Source organism: Triturus cristatus, chromosome 6 (genome assembly GCF_964204655.1).
Source record: "Triturus cristatus chromosome 6, aTriCri1.1, whole genome shotgun sequence".
Taxonomy (NCBI): Eukaryota; Metazoa; Chordata; class Amphibia; order Caudata; family Salamandridae; genus Triturus; species Triturus cristatus.
In genome coordinates this window covers 634,444,427-634,462,541 of record NC_140589.1, presented here as the reverse complement: position 1 = coordinate 634,462,541, position 18,115 = coordinate 634,444,427, and the positions used below count along the sequence as shown (strand labels likewise).

At 42.1% G+C, this 18,115-nt stretch overlaps 1 protein-coding gene across 1 annotated transcript in view; it reads right to left on the bottom strand.

Annotated features, from left to right (window-relative positions):
• Positions 1-18,115, bottom strand: part of MMS22L (MMS22 like, DNA repair protein) — a 534,885-nt gene that overhangs the window by 440,673 nt on the left and 76,097 nt on the right. Inside the window, exons 5-6 of the mRNA XM_085611124.1 lie at positions 14,181-14,355; positions 6,232-6,325 (exon numbers count right to left, since the gene is read on the bottom strand). Of these exons, the coding sequence (XP_085467250.1) occupies positions 6,232-6,325; positions 14,181-14,355 (269 nt within the window). The remainder of the gene's footprint in view (positions 1-6,231; positions 6,326-14,180; positions 14,356-18,115) is intronic.

Below are 18,115 nucleotides of genomic sequence, written 5' to 3'. Positions count from 1 at the left end.
CTTGTAGGGTCATCAAATCAAGCTGTTGCATTTTTCATACCAGAAAATTCGCCATCTGTATATAAAGCCATAACTCACCTTCATAAGATTGTAAACCAGATACACCAGAACCCAGGCACTTGGACTTGGTCCAGTTGGTTTTGGAGTGTGATATCAGCCTGGGGATGGAGAGTTTTATCCTTCCTAGGTATTGGCCTTCTCATACTATTCAGTTGCTGTCTATGTCTACAATGTGGACCAGCGATCTGTGGTCTGTGTGCCACATCGTGTATTCCACCACCAAGATTTCATTCAAGATCACGGAAGAAGAAGAAAGAACAAATGATGCTATATGAACAGATCAATGGATTGATGAAGATTGATATCTCTTGAAGGGCAAGTAGGGGACAAGGAGGGAATGTGGAAATGTGGATTTTCCTGGTCAGTTATGTCCCCTATCTTGGACCCCAACGGTTCTATGTGCATGTCACAAGTACATGTATGTTCCCTCCAGTTCCAGTTTTGATGACGCAAACACATGTGCGTCCACCGTCAACATGTCCTCTGTCAGATCCGCCATGAATGGGCTGGATATTCGCTTCCTAAGTATGAAAGGCCACCGACTTTATATGGCTCAGTTACTCCATTTTTACAGTTCAGGCGAGTAGGCCCGATTCTGTCCTCAAGCCTTTCCCTGCTCTCTGCCTCTGACAGCTTCAGCTTGAGCTCGCATCTGTATCCATGAACTTTGTCCTACTCCCTGTGCGGCTAACGGTGCCTGCCTCGGCCAGTTTTGCCTGCCTGCCAAGAAACCGTATTTCACCTTCGAATTATCTACTTTGCTCCTCAGCCGATGCATTCCTGTCTAGTAGTTTAAGTAAACATTCTTCCAGCTACCGAGCAAAAGGGCCCGGCCTCGCTGTCTTCATGCAAGTAATTCATAGCCCTGTTACCATGGAAAGTTTCTGCCCCTTGCATCTCATATAGACACTTAGACGCTTGTACACGCACTCACAGTCAGTATAGAATAGATTTTGTCCGAGAGCCCTTCCCTTGTGGATAACACAGTTCTTTAAACATAGGATATTAGATATGATTTGGGATTAGGTTGACATAACCCCAGACTTTTGTCTCCACATGTAGAGCTAAATGTCAAGTCCCTTTCTCCCTCTAGTTGCACGTCTATCACACGTCATGCTGCTGCGCACGCATCTCTGCCAAGTATTTCTGCTGACATTGCGAAATCATCTCCAGGTATCCACCCACACATGACAAATTACCCATTATCATCAAGTGGACGCCCACATGGACGCCCACCTTCACGCCTACTTACACGCCCACATGCTCTTATCTCATTCTCTCTTGCTCTCTTGCTTACGTACAATTGAGAAATGTATATATACTGTACTCTGTGAATAATGTTTTGAGAATATTGAGAATACTTTTCAGCCCCGTCCAGATCCTTTTTTGGTGATGGAAATATTCTCCCTTTGACTCGAGTTATTGGAATAAAGCCCTTTATGAATCTGATACCACAGACTCAGCCTCTTGCTTTATGCATGATCTTATTGATATCTGAAAAATTATGACAGCGTGATATTTTATTTACCACAGAGCGACAGATCCTAATATCCCTGTATGCCGATGACCTCCCGTTATCCTGCAGTCGGCCTCAATCCCATTCTTCGCTTGCTCATCCTGTTTGGCCGCCTATCAGGGATAAACGTGAACTGGGGGAAATCACAGATTTTCCCGCTGACGGATGCCACGGTGGAGTTCGCTCCGGACTTCTCTCTGACCTGGAGCGCTGACGCGGTCACTTATCTGGGCATCCAGGTTTCTCATTGCCGGGAAGAATTGATGCGCTCCAACTATGGCTGCGCCCTTGAGCTTCTTACGGATAAGATCTCCAGATGGGTGGCACTGCCTCTCTCCATGGTTGCAAGGGTATCTCTAATCAAGATGGTAATATTACCTAAGCTTTTGTACCTTTTTACCAACATTCCGTATGCCCCGACCCGCCACTTCTTTAAAAGTGTTAAAGCACAAGTGATCCGATTAGTGGGGGGGGGGGGGGTTCGACAACCCATGCTGAAGTGGGAAGTTCTCACTCGGCCGTTCGAGTCTGGCGGGTTCGAGGTCCCAGATATAGAATTATATTTCACCTGTGCTCAGGCGCATTTTGCGGCGTACTGGATGCATCCCCCTCCTTATATGCCTCATTTAGCAGTCGAAGACGGCTACATGGCTCCTACACCTAGTACCGCATATCTTAGTACTACCGCAGTCCCTAGACACTCCCGGTCACGATGGAAGGGGGTGCCTCCGGATGCTGCAGAGGCTATCCTGCCTGACATGGGTCCAATTGTACGCGCATGGGAAGTTTAGAACTAGTGAGGAATTCTTCGGCGCCACGACCCCCACGCCTTTGGAGCGATTCTATTATGTGCGGTTACGGCAAGATGTGCGTTCACTGACTCAGTGTTTCCCGCTAGAACCCCCCATTGTGCTCCCTCTACATGCCCTTTTGCAGCGCGCTTCCCCCGGAGCATATCGTTTCGCGATTGTACTGCTCCACTCAGGGGGAGTGGGAGAGGGATCCGGTCGGAGCCAAGGGTAAGTGGGAGGCGGAATTGGGAATCTCCATCACGATGGACCAATGGTCCTTCTGCTGCCATCAAACGGGGAAAACAAAAAACAATGGTTCTGTTGGGAAACACGTAGACTTAGTTAAGTATGTACTTAATACAAATAATCAATGTGTCTGTAATAATTCAGTAAACAACAACGAAGCACCCACATGGACCAAGAGATTCAGAAATTGAATTTGTTTTACTCTGTGATATGTATCAAAATATTCAACATTAGCGGCAGAGTCTTAGACGGACATAGACGTCTCGACCGAGAACACTACTATGTGGCGATCGTTATGACGGCACCACTTTGTTTCAAATTGAATAAATTAGTGTCAAGAATCTATGATCAATCAAGATGTCGGCTGACATCTCCTTTAATGCGATACCAGGAAATCATATCCTATCAAAATTCTGATCCCAGGCCGCCAGCCCAACTTTTTGTCCTGATGAAGACCCGCTCTAGATGCATACAATCCAGCACTACTACATAGGGTCGAAACGTCGACGTTACTTGTCCAATTTGTCTACGCAATTCCACAATCAGAACTAGGAAAATTATATCCTGCTTGGGTCTATGCTCTTGATTTTGGACCTTTTTGTGTATCACTGTGTATTGTTATTGTATATATATGTTGTGTGAATTTGTGGTCAATTTCATGTCAATAAGCACGCTCAGTCACTGATTGTTTTACGTTTTATGTGTTCTATGGTTGGTTAGTCCTGTAAATATTTTGTTGAATATTTTGATACATATCACAGAGTAAAACGAATTCAATTTCTGAATCTCTTGGTCCATGTGGGTGCTTCGTTGTTGTTTACTGAATTATTACTGACACATTGATTATTTGTATTAAGTACATACTTAACTAAGTCTACGTGTTTCCCAACAGAACCATTGTTTTTTGTTTTCATTATAACGCCCAGGTTCTGAGGGTTACTGGGTTACCCCATTATCTTTAATGGCCATCAAACGGGGGCCATTTCTGCCAATAGTAGATTCCGTCTCATACACTATAAATATCTTCATCGACTCTACTACACACCGGCGGGGCTACACCGCTTGCACTTGCGAGACACTGATGGCTGCGATAGATGCGGAGCGGGGGGGGGGCTGACTTTGGGCACCTGGCCTGGGGCTGCCCACCGGTGCGGGATTACTGGAGAAATGTATTGCGCGCTCTAGATGAGATGTCTGGGACGCATGTGCCTGAAGACCCCCTCATTGTTCTGCTTGGGTACACGGAACAACTCCCTGTTCGGGTGCGGGGATATGTCACTTTGGCCCTGTTACTGGCGAAGAGAAGAATAGCCTGTCGATGGGGGCGCGGCCGAGCTCCCAAATACAAGCACTGGATAAATGATCTCGTACACTGCCAGGACCAGTTACATATCTACGCTGAACTTATGCCCCCTTCCTCGCGCCCTAGGGATATTTGGGCCCCTCTTCAGAGGTATCTGTTGGCGCACACTGACACTGGGATTCCCGACTCTGCTCCGGGCCAAAGGGGAGGTGATGGACATGGAGGGGAGTGACGCGATGCAGCAGTGGGTCCCTTGGACCTGGAACGGTACTGGATATGGTCTTGTGGGGGGGGGGGGGGGGGGGGGGGGGGGGCTGAAGGAGCTTGGGGTGGGCGGGGTGGTAGGGTAGTATTTGCACAATGATTCGGCAGCACAGGCACATGGAGGCGCTACTGTGTTCTATTGAACTTGAAGATTGGGGGGAATTTGTTGTCGGGATTTGTGTTGATTGTCCCAGTTTATGGATTGCCCACTTGACGCGGCCGGCCCATAAGGGTTGTAGGCGGCTTGCTGTGTTGCTTCCCCAATGCTCGATACGCAGAATGATATGCTGTGCTGTGCCGGCCCGACGGGATGTAGGCACTTGGCTGTGTCAGATTTGCATGGTGACAATAAAGGTTTGGTGAATTAAAAAAAAAAAAAAAAAATTTTACTATCCTGAAGTCTTCGGGATTGGGAAAAATCCATGTCAAGCAAAAAACAAGTGTAGCATATGTATGCAGCAGGAGAACGGTAAGAATGTAGTATGTAGCTGGTGGTACATTTTGGAGCACAGTGTAGCAAATATATTACTAAAATATGGTGTGGTAGCACACTGCTATTTACGACAACAGATTTTCCATTGCAATGACTGCAAGATTTGCGCAGACAAACAATTTTACTGATAAAACTATACAGCGAGCAAAAAATTTGTGGAAATTGGCATCACCAAGTACATAGATTTGTTTTGATCATATTAAAATCTTTGATTGCACCACACTTAAAAATTACCTTATAAATGTGATTTATTTGTGCTTTCCTAATGGCTGATATATTCTGAAATATTTTTACAGTTCATTTTACAGGTGTGAAAATTTTGTTGCGTACTAGAACAACACAACATCCTGCAACCTTTCCTTTCACACTCACAAAAACCAGCAAGATTGTCACATAAATCCTTTCACTTTGCAATCAAAGAAATAAAAGTACCCACCAAACTCCCTTTAAAAAGAATTAACAGACATTTGGTAGAAGATAGAGCCTGACATTTGACCTCTTGCTTTTGAACACACAGCTAATGTGTTTTTTTGTTCATTAGACTTCTGCAGTCCAGCATGATTATTTTGGGGGTGCTTTAGCACCCCCTACACTCTCACTTCCAACACCTATGACATGGTTGGGTATTTGAGAAAGAAGATTATTTAAGTTACACTACTGGTAAAGAGCACAGACTAAATTAAACAAGCTCAAAGATAGAACAATGCTCCTCAAAGGCATGCCTGAATGATGAACTAGTAGTGTCAGAGATAAGTAAAATCAATCATGAGGAAAGATAGGAGGCAGGAAGCCTTTTCAAAGAAGTACCGCATGTTTCCTGCTTCCTTAGCTAGCACACAAGTGAGACAACTGAAAGCACATGCACTCTCATAGAGTGCCTTGCAAAAAAGAAAAAAGATTTCCCAGAAAGCTAGCACTAGTGGAAGAATACATGGAGCCCACCAGAGAGGTAGAAAAAAGGCTATGCTCTATGGGGAAGTTACAAACACATGCCAAATGCAAACTTGAGTTAAGAAACACAAAGCCATTGGTAAGCAAAGCGCGGGATGCATTCATATGTAAGCTTTCAGCATGTTCCCAATTTGTATTTGCAATCACGCAACTGCACTGTCTGCTAGTCTTCAACCTAATAAGACTTATAGACAGCAATAATATCAATGTAATGCTTTTCATTGTGTGATTGTCTACTGTGTTCTTTTCTGTGGAATAGTATGCTATTTAAACTGTCTACAGCACATATTCTACACCATAAGGCTCTGCTGCCTATAACTACATGTAGAGATATACCATTGAAAGCTCCACAGACGCTAAGAATTGGAGGCAGCACACTCTTCAGTTCATTTAGGGTAATTGTTTTATGTAGCACCAGCTTCTCACCTTCAGCTGCTTTGTAGTTATGGTTCAGTTGAGTTTATCTCTACCTGCCACTGTTTATTGTCTCTGCTCTGTGCACACACACAGGGGTTTCCAACATTCCAACTAACATGTTTAAATACACAACCTAAAATGAAAACATTGATAAGCATACAATATTAAATTGCAACAACAATACACTCACCTTGCATTTTTTCTCCCAAAATATGAAGAATTTCCAGCACAGACCAATGAATATCCAAGTGAAGATGAAGTAAATGCCAGGCCGGTGGATAAAGCTGAAATGTAAATTCATACTTCCATGTTAAAGCCTGCACAGAAATACTTAATTTAAATTACAGCTAGTAGATCACCACAAATAGAGACAGGTGCATTGTGGGATACACAGATGACAACGTGGGGTGTCCTTACCTTCACTCTACAATATTTGTCCCTATAAACCTTAAGCTCAAGCTAAAGGAATTTTATCGCCAAATAAAGATGTGGGTCACCCACTCATTGCACTGCCTTCAATCCATGTCCACCTCACCACACTATCATGTTCCACACACAACTAACAGATCGGACTATTGTAAATCTTTGAACAATGTCTGTAATGCTCCTGGTCTATTCATTGTAGTGCGGCTGGTGCTGCGGTCTGAGCACCCGCCGAAGTACAATGAAATTTCATGTTACATATCCCTGGACTATGTTGCAGGCACCATACGGTGCATGCCACATGGTGCTGGGATATGTAGGGGTGCACCATAGTTGCCCCCCATTTGCCCTTGTCCAACACCCATGGGGAAGGGGGGTCCGCTACGGTCCCCTAAGATCGTTTCCGCCTGCCTGGTCACGGCGGGTTAACCGCAGCTGACAGACAGGCGGAAAGGGATATCATTATCCCTATGGTGGTACCTGGCAGGCACCACTACCAATCTGTGGAATGCAGGAGGTCCGATGGGCTGTCGGAATCATTCAGACTGTCGGACTTGTGGCAGTCGGTCTTTCCGACTGCCACACATCTGCTCGCCATCCAAATGTGGTGGGCGGAAAACATGATTGCAATGGCAGTGGGACCGCCACCTACAGGCTGTCAGGGGCGGTCGCACCGTCATCGGGCCCTACGTTATAGGATGACGCATTGCCTGTTGACCTGTCTGGGGTTGCTTGTGTTCCAGAATGATCAGGGAAAATTGCCTGACAGTGCGGTCTTAGCCGGTACTCATTGGAGGAGGACCAAGGCTGATTTTGCATATTACTGGAGTGGCACAATGGCACACAACAGTGGACTGCAATGCGGCCCGAGAGATCATTAAAGACAGATTAATTGAAGCATTCCTTCCATCACTTTGTTGTTTGTTGCTTTTGACACAGCAAATCAGCATGAACTGACAGAGACCTTTGCAGTAAGGCATTCATCAGATTAAGGTACTCTTTCCCTGGTTGGAGGTGCCTTTGAGCACGATCGAGTTAAAAATATTTTACTATCTGTGACGAGTCTAAGTGGCACCGATTAAAGTATAGCGATTTTATACTGTTGGGCAATTCGGTTCATTGAAATGTATTTCCTGCCTCCATTCATAAAAAGGTTGGATAAAGTAGGACCCAAGCAGTAGGACACCTACATCTTAAATCTGCAATACGTGTGAGCCACCAATCCTAAACCTAGCAAAGTTACTTTCAAAACCACTGCAAATGTCAACACACATAACTATAGCAATTTGGCATGAGTTATGCAGAACACAACACCACACTGAAAAACACTTTGCAATCCTGAAGATTTGCTCTGAAGAATTTAGACAAATATTACTGATTGAGAACATCTGGAGGATGCCTTTCCAACACAAAACCGAACGTTCTCTCTAATGACTACTGGACGCTAACTTCCCCTTCTTGAAGTCAAAACTGCAAATCTATGTCAGTTTATCACCTACTTCGTACGTCATATCATTAATTTAAGTAATGTCATCTTCACAGAAAATCTGCTAAAATTGGTATTTAAAAAAACATAAATGATTAAATGAAGGTATCTGTGGAGCCTAATAACAGTGGGGAAATTGAAGAATCAATCTGGCACTTGAAAAACAGTTTAGACTGGATAATATTGTATTTTATAAGATCCTCCGAGGCTCAAGGTACTTTACAATGACAAGACTTTTTGTTGAACAAGCTTTGTGAAAATAGGGATAACAAAATCCTCTTGAAGCAAATGGTGGCTGCAATGGATCTTGCTTCAACTTTTGCTGGTGCCAGCAAGAACCAGAGCACACTGGAGCAATTTGGCGCTCACCACTTTGGGTCATCACTCAGCCCCATCAACATCTTGCAACTAAATATCCATGGTCTCAATGTAGATGACTTCCTTAATATGGAAAATCCAAAAATGGCAGCCATTTATGGTGTGCCCAAAATTCATAAGGATAGAAACAACCCTCCTTATCGACCAATAGTAACTACCATCGGCTCAGTTACTGAGCCCATTTCTAAATACATAGACCGTATCTTATGCCCACATGTGCCAAAAATGACATCTTACTTAAAAGATACAAAAGCCATGATACAGGCAGTAGAGGGTTTACCCTTTAACAGCTTTAGAGATATGTTAGTTACTTTAGATGTAGAATCTCTCTACAGCAATATACCTCAAAAAGGTGCACTCACGGCTGTGAAGTGGTTTATAGAATTCCATCAAATTGACTGTTGTTCTACATTTATTATAGAGATTCTCAAAATCGTACTAGAAGAAAACACCTTTGACTTCAATGGCACTCTTTACAGACACACTAAAGGAGTCAGTATGGGGGCAGCATGTGCCCCGACTGTAGCGAATATATATATATGGCACGTTTTGAAAGTATCCATATATACAACGAAATTGGTCCCTTTTTTGAATCAAAACAAAATTGGGCACGCTATATAGAGGATGTCTTTTTTATTTGGACCAATTTGTTCTTAACCTGGATCGATATGTGTGATCAGAAACTTAAATTCACAGCACACACGAGTTCCACTAGTATAGAATTTCTTGGCATTCAAATTAAAGAAAATAACCAGATCCTAGAGGTTGACCTTTTTGTTAAACCTACGGCAAGAAATACTCTTCTACATTACAATAGTTTTCATCCGACAAAGCAAAAAGAAAGTATACCATTCGGATATTTTCCGGAGAAATTGCACTAATATTTCCGATTATGACAGCAGATCAGAAAATATGAAAAGCAAGTTCAGTGCACGTGGTTATCCAAGACGTGTAATAAGAGAAGCATACAAACGAGCAAGATTTTACTATAGAGACCATCTCCTATCCAATCATGATAAAGAAAAAACTACACCTCCTTTAGTATGTGTCACTAGGCACTCTACAGGAAATAAACAAGTACGTCCAATCAATTGGCACATTTTGAATACTAACCCAGAGGAAACAGACAAATTACTGCATTCAATATTTGCACATCGGTGCAATAAAAATTTGAAGGATCACATTGTCCATTCGCGCATTAATACCAAACTTCCATTTATTCAGAAAACCATTGATGGTAGTGCGCCCATTTGGGCCAACAAGAAATGTTCTCAATGCAAGGCATGTGACAGTGCAATTATTACTTCAACATTTGAACACAATGGGTATTCCATTGTATTAAAGTCATTCACGAATTGCAAAACAAAAAACATTTATTTGTTGCTGTGCCCGTGCAAATTAGGATACGTCGGGGAAACCTCAAGGACATTGGCTACACGACTTACAGAACATCGTTCTGCGATACGGACACACAAGATGGCAGTCCCTTTAGTGAAGCACTTTATGGAGAAAGATCATAGTCACGAAGACATCAAGTGGCTAAGTTTGGAAACAATTAGCCCCAGAATAGGTAGAGACATTGACAACATCAGAAAGAGCAGAGAAGTTTTCTGGATTTTTTCCTTAGATACAGTAAAAGAGGGATTAAATCAGGAAATCCCATGGGAACAGCCCATACATCATAATACAGGATAGATCACTTTAACTTTCCATGCCACAGAATATATAGCATCATGTTCTAGAGCTTGCTTATGTTTTGTGAACTTCGATAAGCATCTCTCTGGAGTCCAAGTCATGTCAGACAAGTCTCTTCTCATCAGACAAGGGCTATCCATCATGCACTGCATGCCGTGATTGCTCATAAGTGGGTCGGGGAAATCGAAAGGGAATGAGTTGGACGGAAAATATATATAAACTCAGATACACTTCTCATCTTCAATACACAAATGAACAACCAACCCTAATACACAGGGTGTATTAAGTACACCCTCGCTTTACACTTCCCAACTAAGTCCTCCTGGAAAACATGGACCATTTTGTGTACACCTTAAGGAGCAAAGCTTGATGGGCGTGAAGTACAGAGTCGACCAATCATAGTTTCTCAAATCTAGCATCAAACTAGGTACGTGCGCTTCAGTACTGAGTTTAATCCAAATCTGCATTAACTGGAATGCACACAATTGAAAAGAATCATTTTTCAATTTTGCGGTCATCTCATGTGAAGGTCGAACCATTAAACTGGTTCTGATACACACTCAGCAATGGAAAATTAACAACAAGGTACCTGGAGTGAGGTGCTTAAGATATGCAGTCCCAAAACTTATGTAATGCCTTCTGTGATCCCTCTGTCTCATATCAGTTCTGTCTGTCACCATTGGAGGACAGGAGAACAGTGTGTGTCAGTACTGGAAGACACACATGAAACAGTCCCTGATTCAACCTCTTATTAGTTACGAATTATCACTTGTGTATATAAAATTCCTTGGCTCAAATAATGCAAACACACATTGAATTACAAGCAATAACAGGAGATTCATCTTCAAAGAATATGACCATCATCAACAGCAAATAAGGAAACTTTTCTCAATACGAGTGGGTTAATCTTAGTACATTTTCAAAAATGTCGTTTTTCTTAATACAGTCCACACTGCAGCTCGGGTACATTAAACTGCTAATTCAAGACGGGATGTTGTGCATGGGAGGCAGATGGGATGGAACCTCAACTGTGCAGTCCTCTTTTGTGCAAACTAGTCCGTCCACAGTCAGAAGTTGTGCAAACAAGCCCACATGCTTGCCGGAAGTATAGGTCACATGGAGGTATTTTCCCCGTTTAAGAAACACCATCTATATATACATGCTCACATTCTTAAGTTGCCTTCTCTCCCAAAACATGCTGGCATTTGACACACATTCATTTGCGTGCACATGCAGGATAATATTCTTCTAAATCAGTTTGCTTACAATACCAATTCGAAGCACTCTATCATAACACCTTGAACATCCTGTACAAGGGCTAAGTTCAGTACGCAAGATGTTATTTGTTTGGGCTGCTTGGTGACAGAGTAATCACAATAGAATAAAGAATAGAGGCCTGACTGAGGCTTCACCATGGTAATATTGGTGATGTTCTATATATGACATCTCACCTTTGTTTATTCAGAGGATCATTTGCTGGAATCCCAGCCCAGTTGATTACTGTTTATCTCATGTGAGAGACGCTGTCCAGCTCTACACCAAGATGGGCAGCTTGATGACACACCCTCAGGTAACAGGAGTTAGATCACCTTACAGGAATTTGGCAGTGAGATCCACACTAGGCATACTAGATTAGGATGCGCTAGGTAGGAGTACAATATATTACAGTACTTATATGCAAGTATATATCTCTGTTATAGCAAAATGGATGATCTGTTCATCTTTTTCACGATTCTGGTAATGCTAATTACATTCTTCGGTTTCCTTCGGTTGATTATTGTAGCGCACATATTTTACTTAAGAATCACAATGCTTAAATAAATATTGAAGCTGCATATTGTGTATTTCTTGCGTATCTCTTTGCGTATGCGTGAGTAACCAAACAAAAAGGTTCTAGATCGGTTACCACGATTATCTTTGGGAGTCAGGGTGGTCATGTACTGAGGTTGCACATCCATTTGTTACCCTGTAAGGTTAGGAGTACAGATAGGGCACTGAGAGCTAGCAGGACTTAGGCCAACATATCCAGATGGTGTGCGTGGAATAAGTCTCGCACAGTTCTGATGGTTATGTTGTCCAACAACTGCACAGTTTTACTTTGGAAAGTATAGGCCATACGACATATACCTTGAGAGCAAAAGAAAGTTCCAAAGGGATGAACCTTGAAAGAGAACTTTATCACACTCTATGTGTTGAGACCGCCTGTTCTAAGCAACAGACATTAGATAGCCGGCCAGTAGGTAACAAGTCAGAGAGTTAAATAGATATTCGAAACATAGCATTGCAGGGCTTTCACCTCTATGCTTTGCTTAGCTGGTAACTGATGACTCAACAAAACGGACTAAAACATTAGTGCAACTCATGTTAGTGGCAAAATACATATTGTTCTATAAGATGAAAAAGGGGAAAAGAAGGGAAGGAAAAGGAATATGGGGAAAACAGAGGAAAAACAAAGAAAAAGAAAATAAATCAGAACAGGAAAAACAAGAGGTATACAGGGAGCCTTAAAAGGGGGATATCAAATAACAGAATCCCACTTCTCAGAGCAATAAAATGAGTCCTCTTGGTCCTAAAGGCTCTAGGGTCCTATAAGATGGTTTAACAGACGGACACAATTTACCACAACAGGTCCTCACATTAGGGTTGTAACTTCAGACTTGCACCCTTGGTGTACAACTGCACATCTTCCAAGAAAGCTTTTGCTGTCTCCAACTTAATAAACAATTAGGTCTTGCTTTTCCTTGTCGCCCTTAGTAATGCTTATTATCAGATGAAGGAATTAACACCAAGGTTAGCAATTGTTCGCTGGTGTTTACTTCTACTCACTTGCTCTTGTCTGAGGACAGGGAAGTGCAATGCTGAATTCATGTTTTCCTTCTTCCAGAGAATGGGTTCTTGCTTTCCGGGGTTGTGATCATAATGACTGTACAACCAGTGTCCTTATCAGAAGAATTGTTCAACCTTGATGAGAGACTTAATGCCCGTTTCCATATAGTGCCACCAGCTTGACCAGGGAAGTCAGGTCTTCACATCATTGTGGGCAAAACTGCATTCGGCAAAGAGAGAGGAAAGTCCACCACTCTGATTTTACCCATCCTCTTCTAATTTTCAAGCGTGTAAACAGCGCTCTAATGACACCTCCCTGGAACTCAGAAAAGGCCCCCAAGGTTTCTCTTTACTGGTTCCAAATTGTCTTTTCTAAGATTCAGCTTTTCCACAAAATATGCGACAGATCTATTTAGCTTTTTTTCCAACTCTCAACAAAATAGCCACATTATTATTCACCCACATTCCAGAAATACATAGTGTTATTCCTCGGTCTCATCACTGTAGCTCACAGACTCTGCTAAATAGCTGCAATGCACACCATTCACGGTCACACCAGTGTCTGCCATCTACAGTGGGGAATCGCCTCCAACCTCACAAAAGAAAGGCAGCATGCCTGCACCTAGGCTCCAATGGTCCTCAACCCTCCTTTTTCTTTCAGTGGGTCAGGATCTTCAGAGACTGGGTACAAAACTAGGCACCATTTTTCAGGTTTTGCCACCAATGGAGGACATTTCCTCAGTGAATTGTCCACATTCCAATATCTGTAAAGGTCTATGTGAGATTACTCACCGCTCCTTTGTTTCACCAATCTAGGGAGAAAACAAGCAAGGCTCAAGAAACAATACTATGCACAGCGGCGTCCTTCCCTCATGTCACATAACTCAGCCTTGGTAGGCTCATCTTAGTCCTTAGTTTTAGGCTAATCTTATGGCTCTCAACACTTTAGATCTTGCTTAAAGTGGTAACTGACAATCCATGGGGGCACTGTTGCAATAGTCAACATAAGGTCATGACAACTGCGAAAACTACAGTGAATATGAAGTCTATATTTTTGAAGAACATGAAATAAGCTGGATTCTAAACCTATTATTTTGAACGATTTGTAGAATTGATAAAAATATGAGCACTTTTGAGATAGACTTGGTAAAACCCAATGCACTGGTATGAAAGAGGGACGAAACGAGAGGGAGGCAATATGAAGTATATGTTACCAATACATTTTATATTTTTTTGCTATTATTGATAATACATGGAAATAGTTTCAAATTAGGTAAGACTGGAAAATTGCGATTTATCTAAATGTTATGTGAAATGAACTAAAGACAGACCTTTCCTTGGTTCTGGATAGAAAATGCTCCAAGGACACTGCTGGGAAGTTCAAAGACATGGCCAATGTACAAAGTCAATGCATAAAGTTCTTCTACCAGTAATGATGGGAGTTGAATCTCCATTTCTTCATAGGAGTGAACCGGAGCCTCATCGCTCTTATGTGGTTCAAGATGCCTAAAAAGGGAAGAATTCATGTGAGCTAAAATAATATCCATTCAACAGAAAAAACAGCAGCGTCAAAACATTTAGATGCCAACTCTACATTTACCATAAATACTGTACACAAGAACTAATGTAGCTAGGATTAGAGCTGCGGATCAAATTTTACCCACCTGGTTCCAGTTACTGCGAGGACCATAGTATTGGTCCTCTTTCTTGGGGCAGTTCTCCTTAGCCTGTTTCTCAGCCCTTTCCTGCTCAAGCCTTCCTCCTAAATGTAGGAGAGAGTGTTTTCTGCTAATTAACCATCACAGCACGTCACTACCAACTCCTTATCTTTATGGTCCTTTACCAACAGCCACCAGCAGGCTTACTATTTGAATAATTCAGGTGCCACACTCGACATTTGAAGAAAAACGCCTTTGCTGGGCGCATGAATGTGAAACTATATTTTTTTCCTTTTTGTAGTTTCGCCCTTTCCTTACTCCTTAACAAAAAGCACAACTACGCTGTTGATTTACCTGCTAGTAGATTAATGATTAGTTTTTACACACTTTATCGTCTTCGGCCAGGCTTTTGATGGAATACTTGCCCTCACATTTGAGGCTCTTATATTATTATCCACATATCCTACTTATTCAGATTTCAAGGGTTCTGCCTAATTTATGGTCAGCAACAAATGTAATCTATATAGGTTTGCCCAATCAGAATGCAAAGCCTGATAATGAATACTAACAGAAAACCCATCTCATTCATGGACCACCTCTCCAAGTTGACTCATTCAGTCGGCACATAAATGTTACAAAATATCTTTTTCTCTGAAGATATGTATAACCGACTGAAGAGCCCCGTGAGGGCTAAACAGTTCTTGGGTTGCTTGGGTTCTGGACAGTTCAGGGAGGATCTGGCCTGACAGTTCGGGCTGGACTGTTCCTATTGGTACAGGGTCAGGACCAATTCGTATAAGACTAGGTCCAAACTGAGGTGGCATGGTGCGTAAAAGAACGATAAGAAGGAATGCTATATCTAAAGACTGCCATTGGTTAGACTAATTGCAAACATTCCTCCCATCACCTTGTGTGCTTTTTGGACCTTGTGCAACAGCTTTTAGTCATGGGTCTTGGCATTTGTTAATACTCTGCCGCGGACCACCTAAACCGGCTGCCATTATGATGAAAGCAATACAATTTGGCTGTCTGCTATGCAAAATGTATTAGGGATGAATACCTGTTTGCATTTGTAAATTATACAAGAAATGCAGTTGTGGAGTATTTCAGTTAATATATCTGGGTATATTTTTATATTGACATTAATAAGAAATATTGCCCAACTCGAGGTAAATGACTTCAGGTCTTTAGCCTCTTTTTCTAATAATGGTAGAGCAACAGTGCACAAGTATTATTGTGTATTATGTTTAGTGAAGACTTCATTAAACAGACTTAAATGAATTACAAGTGGTACTCTCAAATTTTTTTGCATAATTGAGTGGAAAGGCCACCTGAATTCCCACACCCCTTCCTGTCCTTCAGATTTCCTACTGTCAATTTGACCTTCACGTTAGTTTTGGGATCTTAAATGGGCAGAGAAGCTATTTACACCAGAGCAAACATTTTCATCTGACCTTTGAACACTAGAGTTTTCAGGCAACAAGCCGTTTTCAAAGTTAGACTGAATTTGCCATGTTGAAGGACCTAAAGTGGAGAGGAAGTCCACAGGTAACTAAACCTCTGTCTCGCTGTCTCCCTTGCAGCCAACATTGCCATCTGATACAGGAATAGTAGAAATACAATAATCTGAATGTTACCACATGCATTCCATCAAAAACATTAAAATTACAACAAAAAAAAAGTGTACAGAACGACAATATATCAGACTAGTGAAAACACAATATAGTTACTTACCAGCCAGAGTGGTTTTGCAGCTTCATGAAATTTCTGGATTCACATGCAATGCATTATTCTGCCACGTCCTGCTTGGGTCTGGATTTGTGTCATTTCTTTCTTTTTTGTTGTTGTGGGTGTTGTCGACCACCATTTGGTAGTATGTCTGTCTTCCTGTGACATGAGCCCCAGATGTTTTTCTGAGTGGTTCTATCTTCAGATACTACTATAGCTAAGCAACAATTTCGTTTTGCAGTGTGAATCTGTTCTGGATTTACATGCTGTGCATAAATGAATGTGTACTTGCGAACAGGTGTTTCAGCACTTTTTGTCCCACCTGAGCTTTATTTACTTGAATGTCGATGCAGTCATGTTTAGTGAAGGATTGCATAGAGAAGAGGTCGCTGCCATACAGAGGATGTTAATGCAGATATTTGCCAGTAATACTAGGGTTGCTCTCTTCTTTCCTGTGGAGTGTACTGTTGGTTTCTCCTCTAGTGTCATTCCTGCCTATTTGTAGCATGTTTGAATTGTTTGTACTGTTCATTGTGCAATGGTCTCCTTGGACACTGACAGGCCTTTGCATGTTGATACAAAGAATAAAGAACCGATTTCCCTTTCTTACATGATTTGTTTCCTACATGAAGTTCATGATCCAAACTCCCGACGTCCAGCATGTGCAAGGCTCTTTCAGTGTGGTTTTTTTGGTTGTTGGTAAAATACCAGTAATAGTATAGTTTAAATTTACGGGAAATTGTGACACCACCTAAGAAAGAAATTGTTGCTTTATCCTCATGACCACTCACTCTGTCCTTATGTATTTGTAAGTGCGTTTCCCAAATGCAGAGTGCTTGTAGCTCACTGACTCTGAAATGATGTGATAGCTACTAGGAAGTTATAAATGTTAGCACTGATTGTGTATAGGTTTGAATGTTTTTTTCATTTGCTGAATAAGCATATTATTTAGGTTCCATTTGGGGGGTGGGTGCTGACCTTGGGATCTAGGAATCTGTTTATAACCGGTGTTCTAAAGAAGCTTTTGCCTACGAGTCTATGCTACAATGGTAGGTGAACCTTGAGTGATGTGTAGTTTTCATCCAGCAAGTGAGCTATGTCTGTGGTGTTCCAAGTTCTGTTAACTACGAGTCCCTGCTTCTCACATAAGTGGATAGAACTCTTCCACCTTGCAATATAGTACACCTCTGTCTACTTGGTCTCCTATACTCCCTAAGGATTTCAACTGCTCACTGCAGGAGGCTGAGGTGCTCAAAGTTTAAGTAGTCAGGAACAAGGCTGCAAGGCTGATGCTGGTCGGCTCTGGGTGACAGGCCTGTCAATTCTGTATTGTGAGTTGGCTGGGAGGCTTGTAATTGTTTCCAGAGAGATCACCACTACGACTAAGAACCACCTCCGTCTCACCCACTGGGGAGATTTTAGGATGAACATCATGATTGATGGTATGCATCTGTATATTTCCATCATAATCAAATGGTATTGGGGCATACAGAAATGTCCCTGACCAGTCAAGCGATAGAGCGTTTCCCTTGGACTTTTGGGGTGAGTACCTGAACGTGAAGTATTGCCATTTCGCATTTTCTGTGCTTGCAAACATATCTATGTCTGGGGTGCCCCACCTGTGTAAAACTGTATTTAGCGCCTGATGCGATAGCTTCCATTTGTGGAATGCAATTTTCTGTCTGCTTATTTTTTACGCTTGTACATTTTGTATGCCTGGTAGGTTTCGTACCACTAGGGAAGTTCCTCTTTGGATGGCCTACATCTGTCCTGGGCCAGCTTGTAACATCTTGTTACTCCATGCTCGTTTAGAGAGAACATTGTGGTTGCATTGATTGTTTTAATTAGCATAGTTTTTCCCTTCACCTGTTAATGAAAGT